Raw genomic sequence first — 22,555 nt, forward strand, 5'->3', positions numbered from 1 at the left:
CAGAACTACAAGTGGAATTCAATTTGAACCTGAAATGCATTACATTTAAGCCAAATCAAAACAAAACAAAAAAAAACCCAGACAAGGAAAAAGAGAAAGGAAAAGAAGAAGAATAAGAAAAAGGAAAAGGAAAATAGGGATGATACGCTGGTTAAAAAGAGAAAAATGTGGGAACACTCAGATCTGCAGAGTGCCTAGAACTGTTTACCCAGGTAGAATGAAGCACTACATTCTGTAGCATATAAACACTGTCAGAGTCAATCCATGCATGTATTAATCACCTGCAAAACTATTAACAAAGTTGGCATTTAAAGGAGACTTCAGAATTAACACTGCATTGAGATTAATGGGAATGACCCACACTTCTCTTGAAATAAATGATCCAAGCCATGCTGACGGGACAAGCAGTCATCACCAGCACAAGGTGCAGAGATCCCTTAGAAACAGGGAATTCTGTGGCCCAGCTTACAATCTTTCCCTGTAAACAGCATGTACAACCTTATGCTTCTACCCCTAGACCAGCAACTGGGTGATCCCTGCACAGCATTTCATTGTAAGTCATTAACACCCCAGGCTTTACTTGATTTACATGCTTTACACAGCAGCATTGCCAAAAATACCATGGGACTTCGAAGGAAGTCTATTCCCAAGAACAAAAGAGCAAACATTCAAGGAACAGAGAGTGGTAAACAGCAAATGCAATCTTCAATTAGTTCTTGGGGAGTTCAAGAATACCTACATGTATAAATTCATAAAACACAATGAAAGCATCATGTTCAAGTTCAAGATTTAATATATTCACAAATCTCACTTACCTCCAGAGTTCAGAAATCGTTTTCCACTCCGGACCACAGGATACTTGTCAGCTAGCCTTTTATCTGGCCAAATTAGTCCATCTGCTGCAAACACTACTTTATGATTTGTGTCCTGAAATTTCTTCAGCAGTTCTTCAGGTCCTCCCGCAAAGATAACGTCATAGCTGAAAATGAAGAAAAGATGTCCACTCTTTGGTTTGATGTTAATGATTCTGTGTTCAAAGCAACAAATAGTTTGATTATTCGATTTTTTTAAGATCATACAGACATCCATTATTTTCTGAAAAGTGACTTACTAAATCCTGCCGTATCATCATGTAAAAATCTCATCATCTGGGAAAATAAGTCCTCAGTCAATACTATTTAACCAATGGTTTCCCCTTCCATTTCCATTTATTTTTCTCAGCCTTCTACATTTCTTCTTCCTTCAGAACTTTTCTACCTGAAACTGATTTTCAAGTATTTTGAGTAACATACAAGTATATATCTTTAAAAGACTTCTGTCTGACATCATGTTAAGTGTGTACATTTATTTCTCAATATATATGATTTCTTTCTTAACTACCATTAAACTGTGCTACATTTTCACAATATTTAAATTTCTGCTATAACTTTCTTGATGTGCTAAAGACTTCAGAAGACTCTAAACTTCATAACATTTACTTATAAAAGTCACCTATTTTTATGTATTCATCAGATTTCACTCCTGATTCTCAGTCACAGAGACCAAAAATAGGAAAGGCTGATATCTAAACCAAGAGGTTATCCATAACAGGAGGTCAGCAGTAGCCAAAAAACAGAAAATGTGCAGCTTTGATAAAGGTCACATCATGATGGAATACCACAAACCCAGCTGTTCCTTGCCGTAGAACAAATCCTAAATCAAATCCTCTGAAAAACCACAAAATGAATGTAAGTGATTAAATAATTTAGAGCATAAGGCTCCTTTGTTCATACTTTAGATCAACATATTTTGTGTATAACTGCACAAAACACTTTAAGGTTCATTTTACATAGCATGAAGTGAGGACACAGAAATATTGGGATCACACTAACAGATTAATCTCTGGCTGCAGAACCAAAATATCTGAATGTAATGGTAATGTCTCAGCTTTTATGTTTATGGGGACGTTCTTATCCCATGCATCTGCCTTAGGTACCTAAAGACTGCAGTCCTGAAATAGGGCAGAGGAAAGGTACAGCTACCAGCTCCAAGGGTCTCATCTTTATCAAGATTTTGTTCTTGCTAAGTATTTGAGCCAGGACAGCAGTATCCCACCAGCAGTAAACAGAATTTTTTGCACTGCAATGTGTTACTCAGCAGTAGAGCCAAAAAACCAACCCTTACTGCCTTCTGGTGCTCCTCTGTTACAGTTCCGAATTATTTAAAATGTCCTTTCTTCAAAGGGGATTTCATGCAATTGGACTAAGAAAAGTGAACAACAGCTGGCTTACAAATGCAACAGATCTCCACCACAGAGCAAAGCATGAGCCCTGGAAAGGAAGTGTGTTATGTAGTCTATATAAAGTAAATGGGGATCTGCTAACCTTCGCTGTTTTGTTTTTCTGTAACTTTGGCAGAAGAATGTATGAAAGAAAAAAAAAAAAAAGAAAGAAAAAGAAAAATGTATTGTACATTTTGGAGCTTCCCCAGTTTTGCAAAAACTGCCTGCTTCTGCCCAAAATATACAGAACAGTATTTCCCTCCCTTTCCCATTCAGCTGGTGTAGTTCTATTCAAAGCCAGAATGGGTCTGAAGAACAAGCAAGAAACAGGAGACGAGTTGAAGACAGACAAAAACAGAGATTTGTCTAAGGCTTTAACTTAATAGCTTATGGCAGGCTGTGCTTCTTCTCTTTGATCAGGTTAGTGCTGCTGCTGCAATGATTTGCAGCTGCAGGAAGGAACCAAACACCCCTGGAACATTGCTTCCCAACGAGTGTCATTCTGGAAAAAGAGCCAAAGCTGAGCAACATGCTGGGCTAGCCACAGGCTCTGCTTGGGAAAGGGATATGCTACTTAGCGCAGCACAGTTCATAATATAAAGCACAGCAGCACAGAGCTCAGCTCAGAACTGCTAAACTGTATTAGCAATTATTGTAAACTTTACATACAAAGGAATATCATGCAGGAGCATAAGTCTATCATTTATGTACATTTGCAATCGATTTTTGTGACCCTCTGTTTCATCAAGAAGTAACCTGCAAGATTACCCTATACCCCTCCCTAAACAGGACGCCCAGCAGCCTCCTGCTCCTTATTGCTAGTCCTCTCATCTGTGGTTTTACTCAGTTCCATTTGTCTCAGAAAAAAGGAGAACTTCTTGACCCAAGCTCAAACCTACCTATTTGCCTCTCTTCTCTGCTATGTCAGACTGCACTCAGTGTATCCAGCACTGAATTCCTATCATAAGGAAGATCCAATTGAGGTCTACCGCACTGAGACCATTGCAAAAAGGGTTCCAGGACAATCTTTGACAGTTACGCACATGAATTGTCTTTCAGATTTGAATAGGACTTCAGAATTGGACAGAGGAGAATAAATAGAGATACATCCAGAAAGAGGCAGGCCACTCTGACAAGCTGGAAAAGCTCAGATACTCTTATTTATTCTTTGTAAATCCTTCTGATTAACTAGAAGATGGAGGAGGTAAATAAAGTTTCCACAACTCCAGTCCTATTTCCTGAAGTTCCCAGATGGTTGATGTTCAGGGTTGGAATCCACCCAGCCTTCCTCCTTTTTTGGCCCCAAGTCACACCCTCTGTGCACCCAGCGCCTTGTCACAGCTGGGAAGTGATCACGGGGTACAGATCTTCCAGAACTGAACGTGCAACTTTGCATCTACAGCTTTATAACAGTAAAGACCTGTTACTATTTAAGCTGCAAGTTAAAGAGCTCCAAGTACAAACAAGGGGGATTTACTTGCAACTAACAACTCAGGTCCCATATTTCATATTATTTAAGTGGACTGTTAGGCCACACACTTCGTTGTTTACAAAGTATTTCCCCCAGAATCACACCTTAATTGCATTTTCTGCATATCTCAAAACAGTTATCCCTCATTTCCTGGCAAATGTTTTTAAAAAAACAATCGAGGCTTCAACAATCTCCTACAACACAAGCAGATTGCTGTGGGAGTTCTGGGTGAACAGTCACAGCACCAACCATTGCAGCCCAGTCTGTGCTGGCTTTTAGCCAGTTCAGTCTGAAACGGTCCAAAGTAAACCAGCAGCTAGCTCTCACAAAAACAAACCTACTTCAAATTGTATTCCAATTGCACCTAGACACAAGCTGACCACTAGAAAAGTTGAAACTATTTCCAGAGTTGCGAGACACATAAAAAACACTACTCAAAAAATAGCAAGAAGCTGCATAAACTGTTCATTATACTTTATTTGCCTAGTTAAAGTAAATAAACAGGGAGATTCCTTCTCCACCACCCACCAAGATTAATATCCCAAATGCTTCACAGTGAATATAAAGAAAAATACCTGAAAAAGAAAGGAAGTTCCTATAGATATGCTACATTTCTCAGTGTTTAAATAAGTAACAAGGATTCCTGGAAATGAAAAGGCTCATCATAATCAAAACATAATGCTAGAATTAGAAAGAAATTTTATTTTTTTTTCCCACTTGGAGCCTGTCCCAAAAGCTTTAAATCAACGTGTATTTGAGATTATAACCTTCAAGAACCTGGGAGGCTTGAAATTGCAAGTTTTCACTGCAAGAAAGATTACAACATCTGTACTTGAACACACATAGTCCACCGTGCTCTCTCATCCATCCCCCCTTAGGCAGCCCATCCTGGAGATAATAAATTATGTTGCAGAAATGTGAGCCATACCCAAATCTGATAAGAAATTTAAGTATTTTACCATATAGGGAAAAATATTAAGGTACTGAGATAGGAAGTTAGAAAGCAAGAAGTCAATATAAGCAGTGAGTGTTAAGTAAATAGATGATTCATTTGAGTCTCTAGTAAAGATCAGAACAAATCCCCAGATTACTCTCAAATACTTTTCAGGTCTCCCATGATTACTAGAACACCACGAGCATGCACATGCTGATCTTCACAAAGTTACTTTTTCTACCTATTGAACAGAAAACTGCTAATCAAGTTAGTAAGAAAAAAAACAAACAAACAAGAATGTGTGGCTTGGAACTGTATGTCACTTTTAAAGTTAAAGAAGTGTAAAAATCCATTTCCCATGCAAAGCTTGCACAAAGTGCTCTAGTAAAATTCAGTAGCCGACATTCCAAGATGAGCTGGTAACAGAGCATGAACCATGCACAAGTTCCAGGCCTGCTCTCAACTGCCTCCCCTAGGCTGACTGCACCTAGGGCCTCTCAGCCCCATTCAGGACATAGCTGCACATCTTCCTTGTAGGTGCTGTGACCCTAGCATGGGTGCAAGAGGCCGTAGTGGCTGCCATGAGCTGGTCCCTTAGCTGTTCTCAACATGCTCTGAGCACACACAGGAAGAGAAAAAGAAAAAAAAAAAAAGTAAACATGTTAAAAACCCCCTGTGCTCCCTGCTTTCTGCAACAGAGAGAAAGCTATCTGGCCTCCAACAAGGAAGCTCAGGCATAGCTGTGCTGTTCGTGGTAATCTGGCACCCGCAGCAGCCCTGTCTCCATGCTTCCATCTGCAGACACAGCAGGCACTGGGGGGCTGTATGGCACAGTGCCTCACTTCATCTCTCCAGCACATAAAAGGAGTTCTCTCACTAAGTGCTTTCCTCAAGAGCCTGTTTTCCAGCTTACTCCATGTCACTGTTACTTCATGGAAGGAGATCGCGCTCGGGTCTCTTCTGGCCATATTATTTCTGGAGCTGCTTTTGCCAGTCCCCCAGATCCCAGCCCTCAGCCACATCCCACACTACCGCAACAGAATGAGGGATGGATGCATGCTTGCCTGATTGTCTGAAAGCTTGTCAGCTCCAACAACATTTTTTCACCCCCTCGAGGCAGCAGAACTATGAGCAACTCTTACATCTGTAAATCCTTTTAAAAAAGCAGTGATTGCTCCAAGCACAATCTACTATTTTTATGAATGAAAAAATGGGAGCAAACATTCTCAAACAAACAGAGGGCCATGCAACTTCCAGCACGTCACATCAGCTACTTCTGCGCACCCACCCAAGCCAAAATGTAACGACAACAAGCCAGGTTCGCTCACCATTCAACAAACATTACGATCAAGTCCTCTTGATCAGCATAGCTCTGTATGCCTTCTTTCAGCAGTCGAACTTTCTGCCCTCCACCAATGGAGTTCACCAACTCACCACCTTTCCACTCTTCACCTTTCCCAAGTACCTGGAAAAAGTAAAGAGTCTTTTTTTTTTTTCTTGGTACCAAAAAACAAGAGGCTTTTGAAAGCAGACCCTTATTGAAAACAGATGTTAAAGCAGAAGCAACACATTAAAGCACAGCAAGCCAGCATTTCCAGCATCATAAGTTTTCCATGTCTGAAGCAGCATTCAGCACGATGACATCACTGCAAAACCATGAGACAAATTTCTTAACCAAATAAGAATCAAGCAATTGCCTGCTACCACTGTTTATTTAAACACATTTCCATCAGAAAAAGGAAAAAATGAATAACTGTTTCAAAACTTGTATTAGAAGAACATTCTGAATGAGATGCTTAGAAGACAAATTCATCATTTTAGGAACAGGAAGTATCAAAGAGCTTGGGGTATCAGGATTTTACTAATACAAATTCCAAGCTCCAGTATTCCTGAAATACCTCCAGATCACTTTCATACAAATGAAGGATAGATTCCCCAATTTATGACTGACCGCTAAAATCAGCTAAACAACATTCTTCCATAGCCAAGTGCCAATTGCACCTTAAAACTTTTGTGGGTTTTGAGCATTTGAAGGATAAAAGGCTTTTGGAACTCCTAGAACCTCTAAGAACTGAACTGCATGCTGTTTTAGACAAATTTGCAAAGCTAATAGCTGTATGCAGAGCCCAGGCTTCTCAAATGCTTTAGAACAACATTAACTTTAGGAAAGGTTTTCTCAGGTTTTCAAGTTCAACAGCAAAAGTCAAACTTCAGAGACCAAACCATTTCTTAATTACAGTTCAGATGCTGTGGTGAGTAAGCAAGCAGAAGAATTTCATAATGCAATCTGAATTCCTGGATTTTTCTTTTGCAGACAAAAATTGTGTGGAAAGTTACAAAATAGTTAGGGCTTTCGCTTTTTCCCAAGGTCACATGGAGGCCAACTTCAGTATGTGACATATGGAGACATGGAACAAGACACAAAAGGCTAGGAAAATCAATAGAAATGTTTTGTACTCTCATAGAGTTATGGGGTCTTGGGAGACAGAAGGAGGCTTGCAGTTGTGACCCTCCCTCCTTCCCCAAAGCAGGACTCCCACCTTGATTAAGCAGGATGGGAACACCCATCACATCCTGTGCTGCCAGCACAGTTTCCAGCAGCAGTTGTGCAGCTGCTCAAACCAAACAAGTTGCACTGCAAGGCCAGCCCAGATGATAAATCATGACAGAACCTACAAATGAATGAGGGACCTGACCACAGTATCTACTATTCTGTTGAAACCTTCCCACGGCAGTGAAAGGAGTATCTCTCCAGATGTGAGGCTGGCTGAGCCAGCCTGGCCTTTGTAAATGATTTATGTTATCCTGGCATGCAACTTAGCCCATGCACCTTCAGCTATTTCTGCACTGTTTCTACCTTAAAGGCTGTGTAGTATGATTACTTGGCATGAGAACATACGGTACCTTCACTGTATAGTTGAAGTGCTTTGCAGTTTGCATGAAGCGATGAAAGCCATCAGTTTCTTTAGTTGCTACAGTAAAAACTAGGAGGTTATCTGTGAGAGAAAAAGAAAGGAGATATTAAGTTTTCAGGCCATAGTTACAACGAAAGCACACCATATGAAGGGACTTCACAATTTGTCTACATCTGATTCCAAGGGACGAGGCAAGTACACTGTCATGTTACAGGCATGAGACATCACCAGACAAGAAATTCTACAAAGATGAAGTATTTAAAATTACACTCAGGAAGAGGAAGCAGAGAAGTATCTGCCCTGTAAACAGCTAGCTCAAGAGAGAAAAACAAAGTTAGTATGACCTCTGGACAGGAAGGAATCTTTAAAACAAAAATAATTTATTACTAGTAATTTCATCTGAGCTAATCCTGTCACCTCTTGTCACATGAGTGACTGGTAGCAGAGAGCTTCACCCAGCAGTGAACAGCAGACACCAGAGCCCAGCAAGCTGAGCTGGCTGCTTTTAAGTCCTTGGACAGTGACAAAAGAGCACAGGTTTTAGTTTTATTCAGAATCGGGTGTCTGCAAATGATACCAATTTTGCCTTCTTGCTGCATGCAAGCAAAAGACCATGCAACCAATTTCCTTTTTATATCCCAGCACTTTTGACGCAGTTCGAGCAAGGCCAAGAATTCCCACTAAACAGCTTGATATTTTCTTGATTAAACTACTGAACAACATTCTGTACTCTTTGCAATATGCTCCACAATCATGGTACACAATTCAAAGCTATCAAAAATTTAAGACCTTTATCCAACATTGAGTACTTAACCAGATCTGCCTGGATCCCAAAGCATACTGCAGTTCCTCCATTTGGTCTCAGTTCAAGCAATGGCTGCCCTCTAAACAGAGCCCAGGAGATCAATCCATACAGAAAGTAAAATTAATTGCCTCTAATGGCTATTCCAGACACAGCGCCTGTTGTAGCCTCGCTCTTCTATAAAACATCCTCTGGGTTTATCCTGCCCAGCACAGTAACATTTGCTAGAGGTGGCTGCTGTGAAAAACTTTCTTATTAACCCTTTGGTCTTTTCCTCTAGTGCAAAATTTGCAGTCTGTAGACACAGAAGTGTTCATCCTGAGCATATTCATGTGTGTTACAGCCCGCCATTTTACTTTTGTTTGATGCCCACAAAACTGACACACAAGGATTTGGTATGAGTCACCAGCTCACTCACTTCTCACTTCCCATGAGAACTCCGGTCAGGTCAGAAGGTGATGTGGCAGTTCATTCTCAGCTGCAGCCATGAGAGTACCATGAAGAACAGCAAGGATATGGCAATCATATACAATGCTTTAATTACCAGCCTCAGTTTTCCATGACCTAGATGTGGTTTCTCTACATCTTCAAACACAAGATGGTTTCTTAACCTCACTCTTAGCCAACAAATAGATGTAAACCATAAACAATGACAGGCCCACATGCCAGTACCTACTCAAAGAAAAACTCTACCTTGTTTGTTTAGAACAGGCTTTCAACAGCTGTTACTTGGTGCTACCCAAATTAATTATTGACTCAGCCATACCACACTGATGCTCCTGCAGTGCAACATGCATCAAAGAAACAGGGAGTATTTGAAACTCTTCAATCAACTCGGTATGGATACCCAAACATTATGAAGAGACAGTTTTGAAAGGTGTATTACTCCACATTTTTCCAGCTTGAGTGCTAGCAGCCTTTTGAAAATCCCAAGTATACACCTAAAAAGGGCAGGAAGGCCATCCCAGAGAATTCCAGTGCAGTGCACTCACAGACACACTGACTCACAGATGGACATAAGTTCAGCAATAATAGTATGATATGTTCTTTTAAAGGTCATGCAATTTAAAGTAATTCTACAGAAGTCACCACAGAATGGATGAAGAACATGACATCTTAGATTATGGCTAAAACAGCTGAAGACAGAGGGTAGGATTTTTCTCTATGGAACAGATTAAGGAAAATCTGATCATACTAGACTGCACCACCAAGCCAAGTGAATCCGTTGCTGACAGTTTCCTAGGAGAATAGTCAAGCACTGACGGTAACTGCAAAGTTTGGTTTGGGACAGACATTTTTCACACCTACTGCTTCCTGAGGAATGCTCAAAGCAAGGATTTCAAAATCAGTACTTGACAACACGGTATAAATGATAAAACGTGGGTCACATCGGGTTGATATTATTTTTTCCCTCACAGTTCCTAAGTCTAATAAAGACTGTCTTAAAGAAATGTACCAATACATTTTGGTAAGTACAAAACAATCTACTATTCTTTATGGGATCCTGTCACTCTTCTTTAATGAAACCCACAGTAATTCCACCTGTACTTTGTTCATACATTTCAAGATTCACTGCAAAATTCACACGAAAACAAAAGGAACCTGTATTGCACTCATACCCAGTAAGTCTAAATAAGCTGCCTGAGTCAGTTTTGCAAACAGTCACAGAACAGACAGGAAGCTATTTTTATAAAGGTACTATTTACTTTGGAAATGCTTTCAGCATACTTGCCAATGGTCAGTTTTTTAAAGTTACAGATGAAGAGTTTTAAAAGGTATTATTTCAGTGTCACTGGATTTTGTGCATCTGGTATTTAAACAGTTTTCAAATGGAGAAGAATGCTGCAACTACAGCATTTACAATCTCAGATTCTAAATAGGCTCTTCGCAGAATATTTAGTCTTTGGAGTTTTGTTTATTTTGCTTTCTTGGTTGGTTGCATGTGCACGTGTGCATGCATCTGCTTTAAATAAAAGAGCAAACTGAGTACGATTTTATCCTGTTAGCAGCGTGCCTGAAGAAAAGTACATTAAATGACAGTTACCTTTGCACATTATATAGGGGATTACTAACCCAATGAGGAAAGTAGCTCCTTTTTCATCTCACTAGCAGAATATTACAAAAACATTAATTTAATTCCTGCAGGCTCCTCTGACTTGATTTAGAAGTGATAACTTGCACCAGCTTTGCTGGCAGAAAAGATGCATGCTTCTTCCTGCGGAAGTTAGCAAAGAGGATGCTTCTGACTATTACTCCTTTTTAACCCTTTAAAATCATTCACTTTTGAGTCTATTCCTCATTCCCATTTAGGTACAATGAATAGGATCAGTGTTCTAATAGTTTATGTCCAACAGTGTATAACCAAAGCAGCTTTCAAGAATTCACAATAAGACAAGCATACAAGTGAAACACAGATTCTGAGGGATTGATTACATCAAAGCCTCCACTCCACTTTCAGCACGTGTGTCTACACCTGCTTTAGATGCCAGCACAGCCCATGCCACAGCAAGCAATTCTGGTGGCAGGAGCAGCACCTGGCCTGACAGCATGGCTGTGCAGGCTCTCACTATGTGCTGCAGCACAAAGCTGCCCCCAGTTTCTCAGACCCCAAGTTAAGGCTGTGGGCAGGTGTTTTCCAGTGAGAGAGACACAAAATCCTTCACCCAAACACCATGATGATTTCTGGCTGAAGTAGTAGAGTTCCTGCTTTACTGTTGGGAGCAAACTCTATCCTCCACACAGCAGTCTACCCACAAGGAGCTCTGCGGTGTGGTCTAACATCCACACTTGAGCTACCCAGTTCCTTCAGACTGACTATCCCTCTCACAGCAGGGATGAAGGCACATTCAGAAGTGTTTTCCAGAAGTAACAGCATCCCCCAAATACAAACACAGATGAAACCACAAACACAGCAGGCAGCCAGCACCCTGCCCATTTTCAGGCCTGGGCTGCGCAGCCCACAGCCACCATGGCAGACACATAGGATTACTGCCTGGCACTCACTGCCACAAGTGAAATCAGCCTGTGTTAAAAGGAAATGAAAACCCTACACCGAGGTTCAACAGGAAAGCATGGGAAAAAAAAATCTCGGAAGAGCTTCATGCCAGATATGAGGGTGCTGATGTTATTACAGTACAGTTATTCCAGACAGCTTTCAGATAGCTACGTTCACAAAGCAGCTGTTCTGTTTTGAAAACAAGCCTGAGAGCACATGTTTGGCCATGGGAAGTATATCCAGTGACAGGCAGAACTCATTTTTATGTGCAAATTAGGAAACGGTTGAGTACTCAAGTTGTGAAAAACAACACTGCATGAAGAGCTCGTGCAACATATTAGCAAACTCAATGACTGTTTATCAAAACATTTCACTCCTTCACTCAATCTTTTGGGCTGCCACCATCAGGGATTCTGACCCATCAATATATATTACCAGAAATAAAAGCTGTAAGACAGTGCCTTTGTTTTCACTGATTTGTGTGGAAGTCTCAGCCAGCACTGCTGTGGCAGGACTGTGCTAAGTTGCAGTGACCTCTCTGCTCATACCTTGGCAGAGGAACACGCAAAGTGCTGCAGTTGCTCCTTGTACACCCACATGGTTCCTATTTATCATGAATGAACACTGACAGAGATTACTACATAATTTCTACCAGGGGCTGCGGGCACTAGTACAGTAGCTTTAAAGCAGCCAAAAATGAGGATATTGCTTGCAGCCACAAGGGAGCTGACATTCATCTCTTGGATTCAACTATCATGGACTTCTCCGGAATAGGAGCGTGCAGTAAGATCAAAGGGCGTATGTGCATAATACTGCATTATGCCATCAAAACCTTTGCCTATCTATAAACTTAGTGGCTTATAGTAGTAAATGATGACTGGTTTTTGATCCATGTCCGAGTGCCTATAAAACACAGCCTTATTGCAAAATAATCCACTAAAGGCTTCCAGCAAACAAATGAACAAATTGCTATAGTCCATGGCAAAGGTTTGAGAACTGAAAACCTGATAGGATTTAAAAGTAAATAAACTATATGCATACACACATACAGAGTCAATGAAAAGCTGAGCTATTACAGTCCTATCCCAGGTAGCCTTGGCAGTTATCTGTGTGACCTTAATTTAAGGCATAGTCTGAGTATTTATTGGGAAAGCAGAAGGCATATGAATGCATTCAAGCACAATAATGAAGCTATTGTCATTGTGTCTGTTATGTCTCCCACACCTCCATAGATGTGGGAGATAAACAGAAGTCAGTTTTCCATAAAAATCAGACTTGCTTGCCTTTGCTCTATATTGGAGCACGTTTCTCCATCAATGGAGAGATGCACTAAAATGCAACACAGCTGAAAAAGCATTTTCAGCCAGGATTCCTACTCTGTCACAGTTCAGACACATAGCAACGAGGAATGTTTAAAAGTATGCTAACTGAGAAGTAGCTGTCAAGAGTGACACTAAACAGCCTCTGCTAGCAACTTCAGACTCTTGACTAAACTTTGGTTATTATGTATTCTTTCCACAGTTTAACTGTTTAGAAGGGGAGTGGGAGTAAAGCTGGTTTGGTTTTAGACTATAGCTTCCGGTTTTTCCCAAGGCAGACAACCTACTCCATGGATGTCCAACCTATTGGCTTGTCTGAGCCACACAGAGTGAAAAGCAACTGTCTTGGGCTGCATACAAAATAGATAATATACTTAAGGCATGTTTAAAAATAAATAAATAAATAAATAGTAATTAAAAAAAAAAAAAAGGGGTTTTCTTGTTGTTTTTCTTTTTCCCCCATTAAAACATTTTTTAAAAGAGCAACAAGAACATAAAATTAGCAGAATATTTGACCTTGTTTTTGGGAAGCTGATGCATCAGTTCAATTCAATGGCAGCTATTGCAGCTTTTGGTAAGATCTCAAGATGTTTGCCAGTGATTTTTGATGAAGTTTTACTCTTTCTGCACTTCATCCCCTAAAAGGTTTGTTTGTAAATATGCATGCTGCCAAAAACTGATGATATTATTCTCTGGCATAAAATTCTGGTAAAGAGACATGATCAAATTCTTAAGTTGAATATTGGATGGCAATATTCCACTTGGAAATTCGCAGGTAGTATATTTATTTCATTGGAATTGCAAATCACCATCCCCAGCCATGACACAGCACAGGAGCCTGATGTTCCCAGCTCCAGGTGGGTATATCCCAGCATGTTAGCAGTCCTGCTCGGGAAATATGTCACTTGAATACCCTTGCCCTGATATGCATGATACCACAAGCCTGAGTTCCAAAACAAAAAAGAATCATAGGGCAGGTCAGCCAGCATGCAGTGAAGGTATGATCCACAACTGGAATTCTATTCTAAGTTTTTCTCACATGCAATGATAAAATGTGAAATTTCAGAAGAATGAAGTGGTATGTAGTACTACATACTGTGCAACTAACCTCTTGTGGTGCCTCTGGCAGATGAGTTATATTTTTGGAAGATACACTAGAAAATGTAAAATACAATATATTCTAAAAAATAAGAACATGGAAATCCAAACAACTGGCTAATATGAAGTCTTTCAGGAAATATCATTCTTAGGTTATCTTCTGATTTTGCACCCAAAAAAGCTAAACAATGTACAACAGTGAATTACCAATGAATTCCTGAGCTCTGAAAGAGCTATTAAAGCTTGTGCTGCATTTTCTTTAAGCCCACAATAGGGAAGTAAAAACTGAAATGGATCCTCAGCCTATGCAAAACTGTACACCATCACTGCTTCAATATATTCATGATAACCAATTCTCTTCCCATGCAGTTTTGATGACTTCACTAATTCTTCCATATGCTTCTGATACATGTTGAAGCTCCATAGATAGAAGGCATTGGTGGTTCCGACAGCCATGCCTTTTCAGTGTTTATACAGACTCACACAATATGTTCAAAGCTCAAAGAACTGTTGTCCTCTACAAAATCTGAATACCAAAGAATACTTCCACAATTCAGATTCCTAGAGCAAGATGAGCTGCCACTTATCACAGAGTAAGAGAGTATTTGTCTTCTTGAAAACAATATTCACATTTAGTTTCTCCACCAGAGTCATGGCCTAGAATCAGTCTTAAATCAAACAAACATTTGAAAACCCACACACTTTGAAAAGATGACAGATGGAAACAGCAGAAACCCATTATATGCAATATAACTATGATTATAAGTTATACCTACATACATATACTTGGTTAATGTAATCCAGCAGCAATCAAACAAGATCTTAAGTACACAATGCATATGTTTAAAGTTTGTGTATTTCACATCTACCCAGTGTCAGTTTATAAGATGTACTTATGGTCAAAGAAAGCAGTAGGCTGACAGAAGAGTCTCTGGACAAACAAAGCTGCTGGCATTAGGAGGCAAAAAGAGCCATATGATAACAGTTTATTTTCCCTTAAGATTCTGAACAAATGTACTAAGTTAGCAAGTACAGTCTTTCCTCTTGAGAAAGAATTGTTGAATCACACTCCAGGAGGGGAAGAGATGATTGGTGCAGAGAGAATACTATTTCGTATTTGGAAGTTCTGTTGTTGCTTTTGGTTTTTGCTTCGTTTGTTTTTAAATCTGATCTACATATCATAGAGTTGACTTCTGTTCCACACAGAACACTTTCCTGAATGCCACTACTCATCCCACAGTTTACAGCTCCCCAAAGGTGCAGGCTCATATCAAAGTCTCATTAGCTGCAGCCACGAGTACCTTGTAAGTCTGGATCCTCCAACATTTCATAGAGTGTCTGGGTTGTTGTGGATAAGATGCAATATGTCTGAAAAATCTCATGAACAATAGGGAAGTGATAAAATATATAATAAAAGATGAGATTAGAATTAACAGATAGCAAGTACAGTCATGGGTTGCCAAACTTGAGCTGCATGCTATTCATGTATGCCTGTATATGAGAGGGATTTCTAAGAGACAATGCTGCAAATTAAATTTGAGTGCCAGATGTAGAAGCAGATCCTTCCACAGTTTCTCTGAAAGTTAGTTCTGCTTTTCTGTTTTACAAACCTCTTGTTAATCACTGCATTTCCGCACTTGCATATCTCACCAAAAAACACAAAGTACAGAACAAATATTGATGTCAATTGGAAAACAGTACCAGATTCTACTTTGCTAACTGTCAGACTCGTAACTTCACTTTAAACCAGACTGACTAAATTAAAGCAGCTATAATTCTGCCTTTTTAATGGTACAAGCATAGTCATTGTAGAACTTGTGTCATAGGGTTATTTGTAAACATTCCTAAAATCACAGAGAAACAGATATCAGTAATGGAACTCCAGTACCATTCCCAGCCACAGAACAGAACTAGAAAGGGCAGGAAGTTTTCAGCAGTTCTCCCAGGAAAACAAATACAGAAGGTGTAATTCCTCAATTTACTTTTGAGCAGCTGCAAGTTTCGTCACAGCAATAATAATCATTGCCTGTTTAAATCTTTCACTTCTTCTCTTTCAAAGAAACAAAGAATCTGCAGAAGTGCACTAAAATAAGCAGAATGTACTCTGAATTTTCTTGTAATATAGAAAATATACTAATTAGTTCTTGCTGACACAAAGCCCCTGAACAGGGACTTAAATTTTACCTCTCTTTTCCCCCCCTACTAAATGAATGCAAATCGATTTTCTCTATAACTTCAGAACTTACCATTCAAGAGTCCAATTACTGTTAAACATCATCCATAATTCAAAACCATTCATAAAGAGGCAAGGAGTGTTGAACAGTGCATTTCAGAGTGTGAAGGAAGGTACAAAAATACTAAGGATTCTTCATACAAGTAAATTCTCTCCCTTTAATTTGCAGTCCCAAAAGACATGAACAGCTATTTTACTCCCTATACACCGCAACTCCACCAAGAAGCTCACTGTGTTGCAGCCTGATGCTTGTCCTGTACTAAGCAGTTCTAATCTCACCTCTAAACAGTGTGTGAAACATCTACATGGAAACAATCGATTGTTGAATGTAGCCAGCTCTAGTAATAATGAACTACCACTCATAGACTGTTACAAGTGTACACACTTCCAGATAAAGGCCAGCAGATATTCACAATATTATTTCAGAACCATTTTTAGAAACCATTTGCAAGTTGCTTGGCTCAGGTTTTTGGTTTTGGTTTTTTTTTTATTTCTTAATATTTATTTTTAATTTCATAGTACCACAAAGACAGTCAACACAGGCTCATTAGGGCCTGTGTGTGCACTCATCAATCACTACGGTGCTGGCCATTCTCAGGCTTGTGCTCCTTCCAATGCAAGATTTACTGAGCAAAACCAGGCACAAACAGCAGCATTCACAAGTTTTTTCCACCATCTGCAGTAGACTTGGGTGAGACTCTGTTTATTGAATTGGTTACTCTGTAGTAAAGTACAGATAAGAGGTACTCCTTAGTCCCCAGACATGAACGTTTATACATGACATCACTGTAATGCATGAAGCAAACTCGCCAGGGAGAGCTGCCCAGATCCTAGTGAGTGGGAGAGGGTCCAGTTACAGCCATTTACTAGTGCACAGATGACAGCTCAGCCTCAGAGGTCTCCAAGCAGCAGGAATGGGGCCATGGCAGTAGCACGGCCATGGGTGCTTGCAACCATTAAATAGCTCAGCCGTTCACTGCCACAGGGCTGTAGGCTGGGACCAGAACAGCTAACCCCAGCTGCCTGTGCAAGACAGTTTACTCAGCTTCTGCCTTTTAGTAGCCTTGCCCTTGCTGTCCCTCATAAATGAGTGTCTAGAGAAGAGCACGCTGCTGTTTAAGCTGTTATTCAGTATATCCAGCTGTTTAAACAGGCGGTCACATACAGCACCAAACGTCATTAAATCCTGTTTTCAGGCAGCTAATCAAGCCATCAGTGGAACTTGGCTATTAAGATTTGTAATAAAGATTTCTCCTTCAAGTAATCTTTGTTTAACAATCAAGAAGCTAAACTGGAGCTGTCTGAAGGAGACATAACTGTCCCCATGTTGTCAGCAGGGGCCACCACCCTGCAGCTCTGCATACCACCCTGCTTCCAGGCACTGGTTGTGCAACACATAGCTCCAGATCTCCACAGACCAGCTTTGACTGTTCTAGTAAACGGACAGAAATGAAGACCAACAAACCTTGGGAAGAGAAAAAACACACTTGTCCAAGAGCCCTTTTCTGCACGAAGGGCAGGCTGCAACTCCACACTTGGTGAGAAGGGAAGTGCCTACTCCAAGCAAGTCTGTCCTTCAGCCCACAGGGGAGCACTAACGACCCATCCAGCTTCTGACACAAAACCTGGAGACATGTAAGTTAAGTTGCATATTTCAGGGTACTTTTTAACAAAGAACAGCGGAGCTAGCAACTACAGTTACTAGGTTAATGGACTTGGTTCTAATCTCATGCTAATTGTGTGTGCAGTTGTTTCACAGCGATATAAAACATAATTAGTCAACTGCTTATGAAGATAGTCCAAATAAAGTTTGGGTTTTTTTAACCTTTAGTTTTCTAGTTAGTGAGGATTTTTAATACAACAACAACCGCGTAACTTGCAGTTATATTTTAAGAATTAGTACTACCATCAAAAAGAAACCTATTTTCTATATCCCAGCGTCTCTTTCCAAGAAAATCTGCAGTGAACCAAAAGAGTTGCAACTTTTACCAGAAAAAACCCTCAAATACTTTTCAAATGGCAGCCTGTAAGAGCTGGTGGGACAACCATCACCACCACCACGGGGCTTTATTCAGAGCTGCCCTATAAATTCGGATGTTTTAAGCTAATAAAGAATTCTACTGTTTAACTTTGAATTATGAAGGAAACAGATACGTAATTACTTCGTTCTTCATTACAAACACATTTATGCATTTTGAAGAAATTAGAAAGTAATCCACAGCATCTTTAAACCATGTTTGAGTAGAAACAGACTGAAATGATTTAATATGCTAACTGTGTAATTTGCCAATAATAGGTAAATGATCAGGAGATACCTAAGTGTCTGCAGTCACATCTGCAAGCATTTCATCAAAATATCAATTAAAATACATCCACATACCCAGAGTACGAGAACATCAAGAAAATGTCACTCTCCTGATTATCAAAACAAAGATATACCCTGTTTCTTTAATGGACTGCTTATTCTTCCCCAACTACTGCAAATTTTAACAGGAATCCCAGCTTCTTGAAATAAATAATTGGAGGGTGAACCAGAGATTTTACATATTTAGTCTATTCGTGCAATGTATAAACCTTACTTTGAAAACTTAATGAGTTCTAAGGAAATACTCCAGAAGTCGTTCTGTTGCAGAACCAGAAGTCTAAACACCACAGCGGTGTCAGACTGTGCTTGCAAGCACGTATTCCTCAACGATTAAACGTCACTTATCCTATAGAGCTACAATATTCCTACACATGCAGACACATTCCCGTCAAGTTGTGCTTTCTGTTGAAGTGGACTACACTCTGTAGAAATTACAAGGGAATAAAGCTTCCTCACTTTCAAAGTTGCTCTCCTTGTAACTGGTCCCTCAAGAACTATAAAAACAGACATGACAAATGAAAACAAAAACGCCCTTATTGTCATCCTACCTACCATCCACGTCAAGGGAATTCACTGGAGCAGAGTGGCAACTAATTTAAATTTTAAACAGATTAGTGGCTTTACACAAATGGAACGATGTTCCTCTTGATTGTGCAACATAATAATGGTAATTCAACAGACAAAACAAAACGCTAACCTGTGAAGAGGGAGTCGATTCTCCTTAAGTAAGCAATAATGATGGAAAGAAAAGAAAAAGAAAACAAAGCCAGGAATCTGGACACAAACCATGACTGTCCACAAACCATGACTGTCCAGTATATGCAATCAGTGCAAAGAAACCTTTCAGAAATCGTGTTAGTTCCTTGACAGGAATACATTCCGTGCAAAACCACCCTGACTCAGACAACAATTGAGAGTATCAAATACAGATAAGAACTGTCACAGCTGTTTTAATTACAAATGCATTTTCTGGTCCAATTTTTCTATGAGCCAAATGCACTGCCTATCACAGAGAAAAGCAACATCACATCCACTACTGTGGCTTACCTTCACCACGTAAGGAAAGAAAAAACCTGGCCAAAAAGCTTCTATTTGTTTTCCCTCTAAATTGCACAGCCTCTCAACTTCAAGAGAGCAGACTGAGTTCTTCATTGCACCATTTCCAAGGGGAAAACGGGCTGAGCCTTCCAGTTCTCTCAATAAGTACACAGAGGTGGATATATGATCAAAATCCCTTGCTCCTTTACTGCACTGCCTCAGTGAAAGGCTTATAGTCACTGTCACCACAGTGTCCATTTTGGCTGAGCCTAAAGAAGTCAATAGCAATCACAACAGCACCTACTGCACCTCCAAGCAGGCCCTTACACAGCCACATCCAATACCCATCAGTTCTTGCAGTGCTTGCGGCCAGCAGGGAAGGCTCACTGAGGCGGAGCACAGCCGGCAGCTTGGCCACGGGTACTGCCGCAGATCCAGGACACATCCTGGCCACGTCGGCTCTGGAAATTACCTCCACTCCCAGTGACAAGCCCTGACCTCCACCCACTCTACATGTTTTGGGAGCACCCGGACAGCAGCAATGCAGCAGGCCTGCTCAATGCTACCACAACCCATGGTGGCTAAGTGGCCATACAGCCAAGCGGCCAAGCCCACAGGCACTGAGGAATGGACTCTAAGAAGGCAGGGTAGTTTCCTGCGCAGAGAGCTGATTGATAAAACATTCTCATGGGAACACTGAAAATAGCAACAAATATCTTTTCCTGCACTGCATTACACGACAAGCAACTGGTACTCAGTAACTACAGCACAACAGGAATATACTAGTGCTGTTGGTCTAACACCAAAACTTTTGCATCTTTACTCCACAGAAGTTTAAGCCCATGTAGGTGTATGGATTTCTACAAAGGAAGGCACTCTATGCTCAATCCCTCACCAAGCAATACAATATAGACTGGAGGATAACGTTTAAGGGTTAAAACTGGTACAAAATAAAGCAACACGGCAGGCAGCGCTGGGGTCAAGAAGCTACTCAAGGAGCAGCCTGCACTCAGCAGTTAGCTGCATTCCAATACAGACTACTATTGTTTAAATTAAGAAGAATAGGGTTTTCTTGTTTGACCATCTATATAAAATAGAACAGGGCTTTCCAGTGTTGCAATTTGTATAGCATCACTTTTATCACTTATCTAGATACAGCAGCCTATTTCTGGTTTGCTGTATCAAACAGTGCTGAATCTACCACTGAAGTACACACTCTCTACAGTGTCATGCCTTTGAACACCGACATTAAAACCCAGAGTCATTACCAGGCCAACTGTTACTTTATATCAGCACAAGATCTCACACCTACATCAAGTAGCTTAAAAAATACATTATTTGCGTAGATATTTTAGAGGGGGGGAAAAAAATGCAGTTGATTGCAGTAATCAGCTGCCACGGGGGCATCCTCACAGCCCCACTGCCACAGAAGCTTTGTGTCTTGCCCAAAACACATCCCAGAAGGACACAACTCCACAGCCATGGGACCGCAATGCTCACACTGCCCAGAGCATGAGCAACAGCCACATGCAGCCCGCAGGTAACTCTGCGGAGCGACTGAAAGCAGCAAAAGGAAAAAAGCTGGGAGCGAGCAGCACAGCGAGAAGCCTGGCGTTCGTCAATGCCAACTTTTCTTACACTGGTTATCAGCTATCCAGAACTTACTGGAATAAACTCGTGTCTCAGAAAAACGAGCTGCCTTCAATGCACCAAAGCAAAAATCAAGCTAGGTAATAAAAATAACTTTATTACACACTTGAGTAAACAAGCCAGGAAATAAAACTACTTTGATTTCATGTGGTAATAGTTCAGAAGAATGGAATACCTTTCTATTTCCAAAACAGAAATCAAAAATACAGATGCTAAAGCAGTACTGAATAAGAAATCGGTTTTGGCATATAGCTTGACACACATGTTTGGACACCTCTCTGAGGGAATTTCTTGCATGCATTCTTTTATTTTACATGCTGAAGATACAATTGTGTTCTACCTTCCTACAGACGTGACTACAGAACATAAGGAACAGAAAGCTGGCGGCCTCCGAGGGCCAGCAAAAGGCACGGCAGCCTCCAGCTCACTTTTCTCACGAAGTGGGAAACTTCAGCCCGAGCTGACAAAGTTCAGGCAAGGAGCGAATGACACCGTGCTTTACCCTGCCGTGGAAAATCCCCTCGCCCATCAGCGCTTTTATAGGGGAGCAGGGGGAAAAGAAAGAGGGGGAAGGGAGAAAGTCAGAGGCGCTCCCTTCCCACTAGGGAATCTATTTTTACTTTTTTTCCGAAGTTGAATCCTGCGTCTACCGCCGCATGACTCACCCCAGCGATTTAAAACGCTTTCAGCTCCTCCAGGCGACAACCTGGGGAGCACCGGGGGCCGCACCCCTTCCCCGGGGCTGCGAGTGGCAAGGAAAAACACGAGGCGACGGGGGAATAGAAGAAACACAGAAATAACCGGGGACAAGCGGCAGCTCCCACGCGCGCACCGCGGACCGGCGCGGTTCCCTCCCGGCGGGCGCACCCCAGCAGGGAAGCACAATGGAGCCGGCGGCGCATTCCGGCAGCGCATCCCCGCCGCGCTCCGCACCTCCCACCGCCCAGCACCTCACCTGCGAGGCCGGGCCCGGGGCGCCGCTCCGCCGCCGCCGGCAGAGCCAAGGCCAGCAGCAGCGGCAGGAGGAGCCGCGGGGGCCGGGCGCCGTTCCACGCCATCTTCCCCCTCCGCACCGCCGCCGCTCCCCGCGCCGCCAGCCCCGAGGGCGGGGATGGGAGAAAGGGGAAAAGCGCCACCAGGAGCAGCCGGTGCCGCGCCCGGGTTACCGCTCCTCCTCCGCGGCGGGCAGAGCGAAGGGCGCTGCCGCCCGCCCCAGGCTTTATACGGCGGTGGGAGGACCCGGGCGGCGAAGGCGCCCGGCGGCGCAACAGGAGCCGCTCGTGGCCTCCGCGCCCGGGCGCACACCGCCGCCGCGGGAGGGGCGGGGCCGCCAAGCTCCGCCCTCGGGAGCCGCGGGAGCGCAACGCTGCGCGGAAAGGGCGCGCCCCGGCCCGGCGATGTGCGGGGATAGAGCGCGTCCGAAGGCGTTACTGCGACTAAAGCCATCCGGGACGGCGGTGACAGCACTGCGCGCC

General features: G+C 41.8%; 1 protein-coding gene across 1 annotated transcript in view; it reads right to left on the reverse strand.

Moving 5' to 3' along the window:
- The window catches only part of PLOD2 (procollagen-lysine,2-oxoglutarate 5-dioxygenase 2), a 47,526-nt gene extending 25,256 nt beyond the window's left edge, over nt 1-22,270 (reverse strand). The window contains exons 1-4 of the mRNA XM_072344839.1: nt 22,036-22,270; nt 7,570-7,661; nt 5,994-6,130; nt 816-979 (exon numbers count right to left, since the gene is read on the reverse strand). Of these exons, the coding sequence (XP_072200940.1) occupies nt 816-979; nt 5,994-6,130; nt 7,570-7,661; nt 22,036-22,138 (496 nt within the window). The 5' untranslated portion in view covers nt 22,139-22,270. The remainder of the gene's footprint in view (nt 1-815; nt 980-5,993; nt 6,131-7,569; nt 7,662-22,035) is intronic.
- Between the last annotated feature and the right edge of the window lie 285 nt (nt 22,271-22,555).

Source organism: Excalfactoria chinensis, chromosome 9 (assembly GCF_039878825.1).
Source record: "Excalfactoria chinensis isolate bCotChi1 chromosome 9, bCotChi1.hap2, whole genome shotgun sequence".
In the NCBI taxonomy this organism is placed as follows: domain Eukaryota; kingdom Metazoa; phylum Chordata; class Aves; order Galliformes; family Phasianidae; genus Excalfactoria; species Excalfactoria chinensis.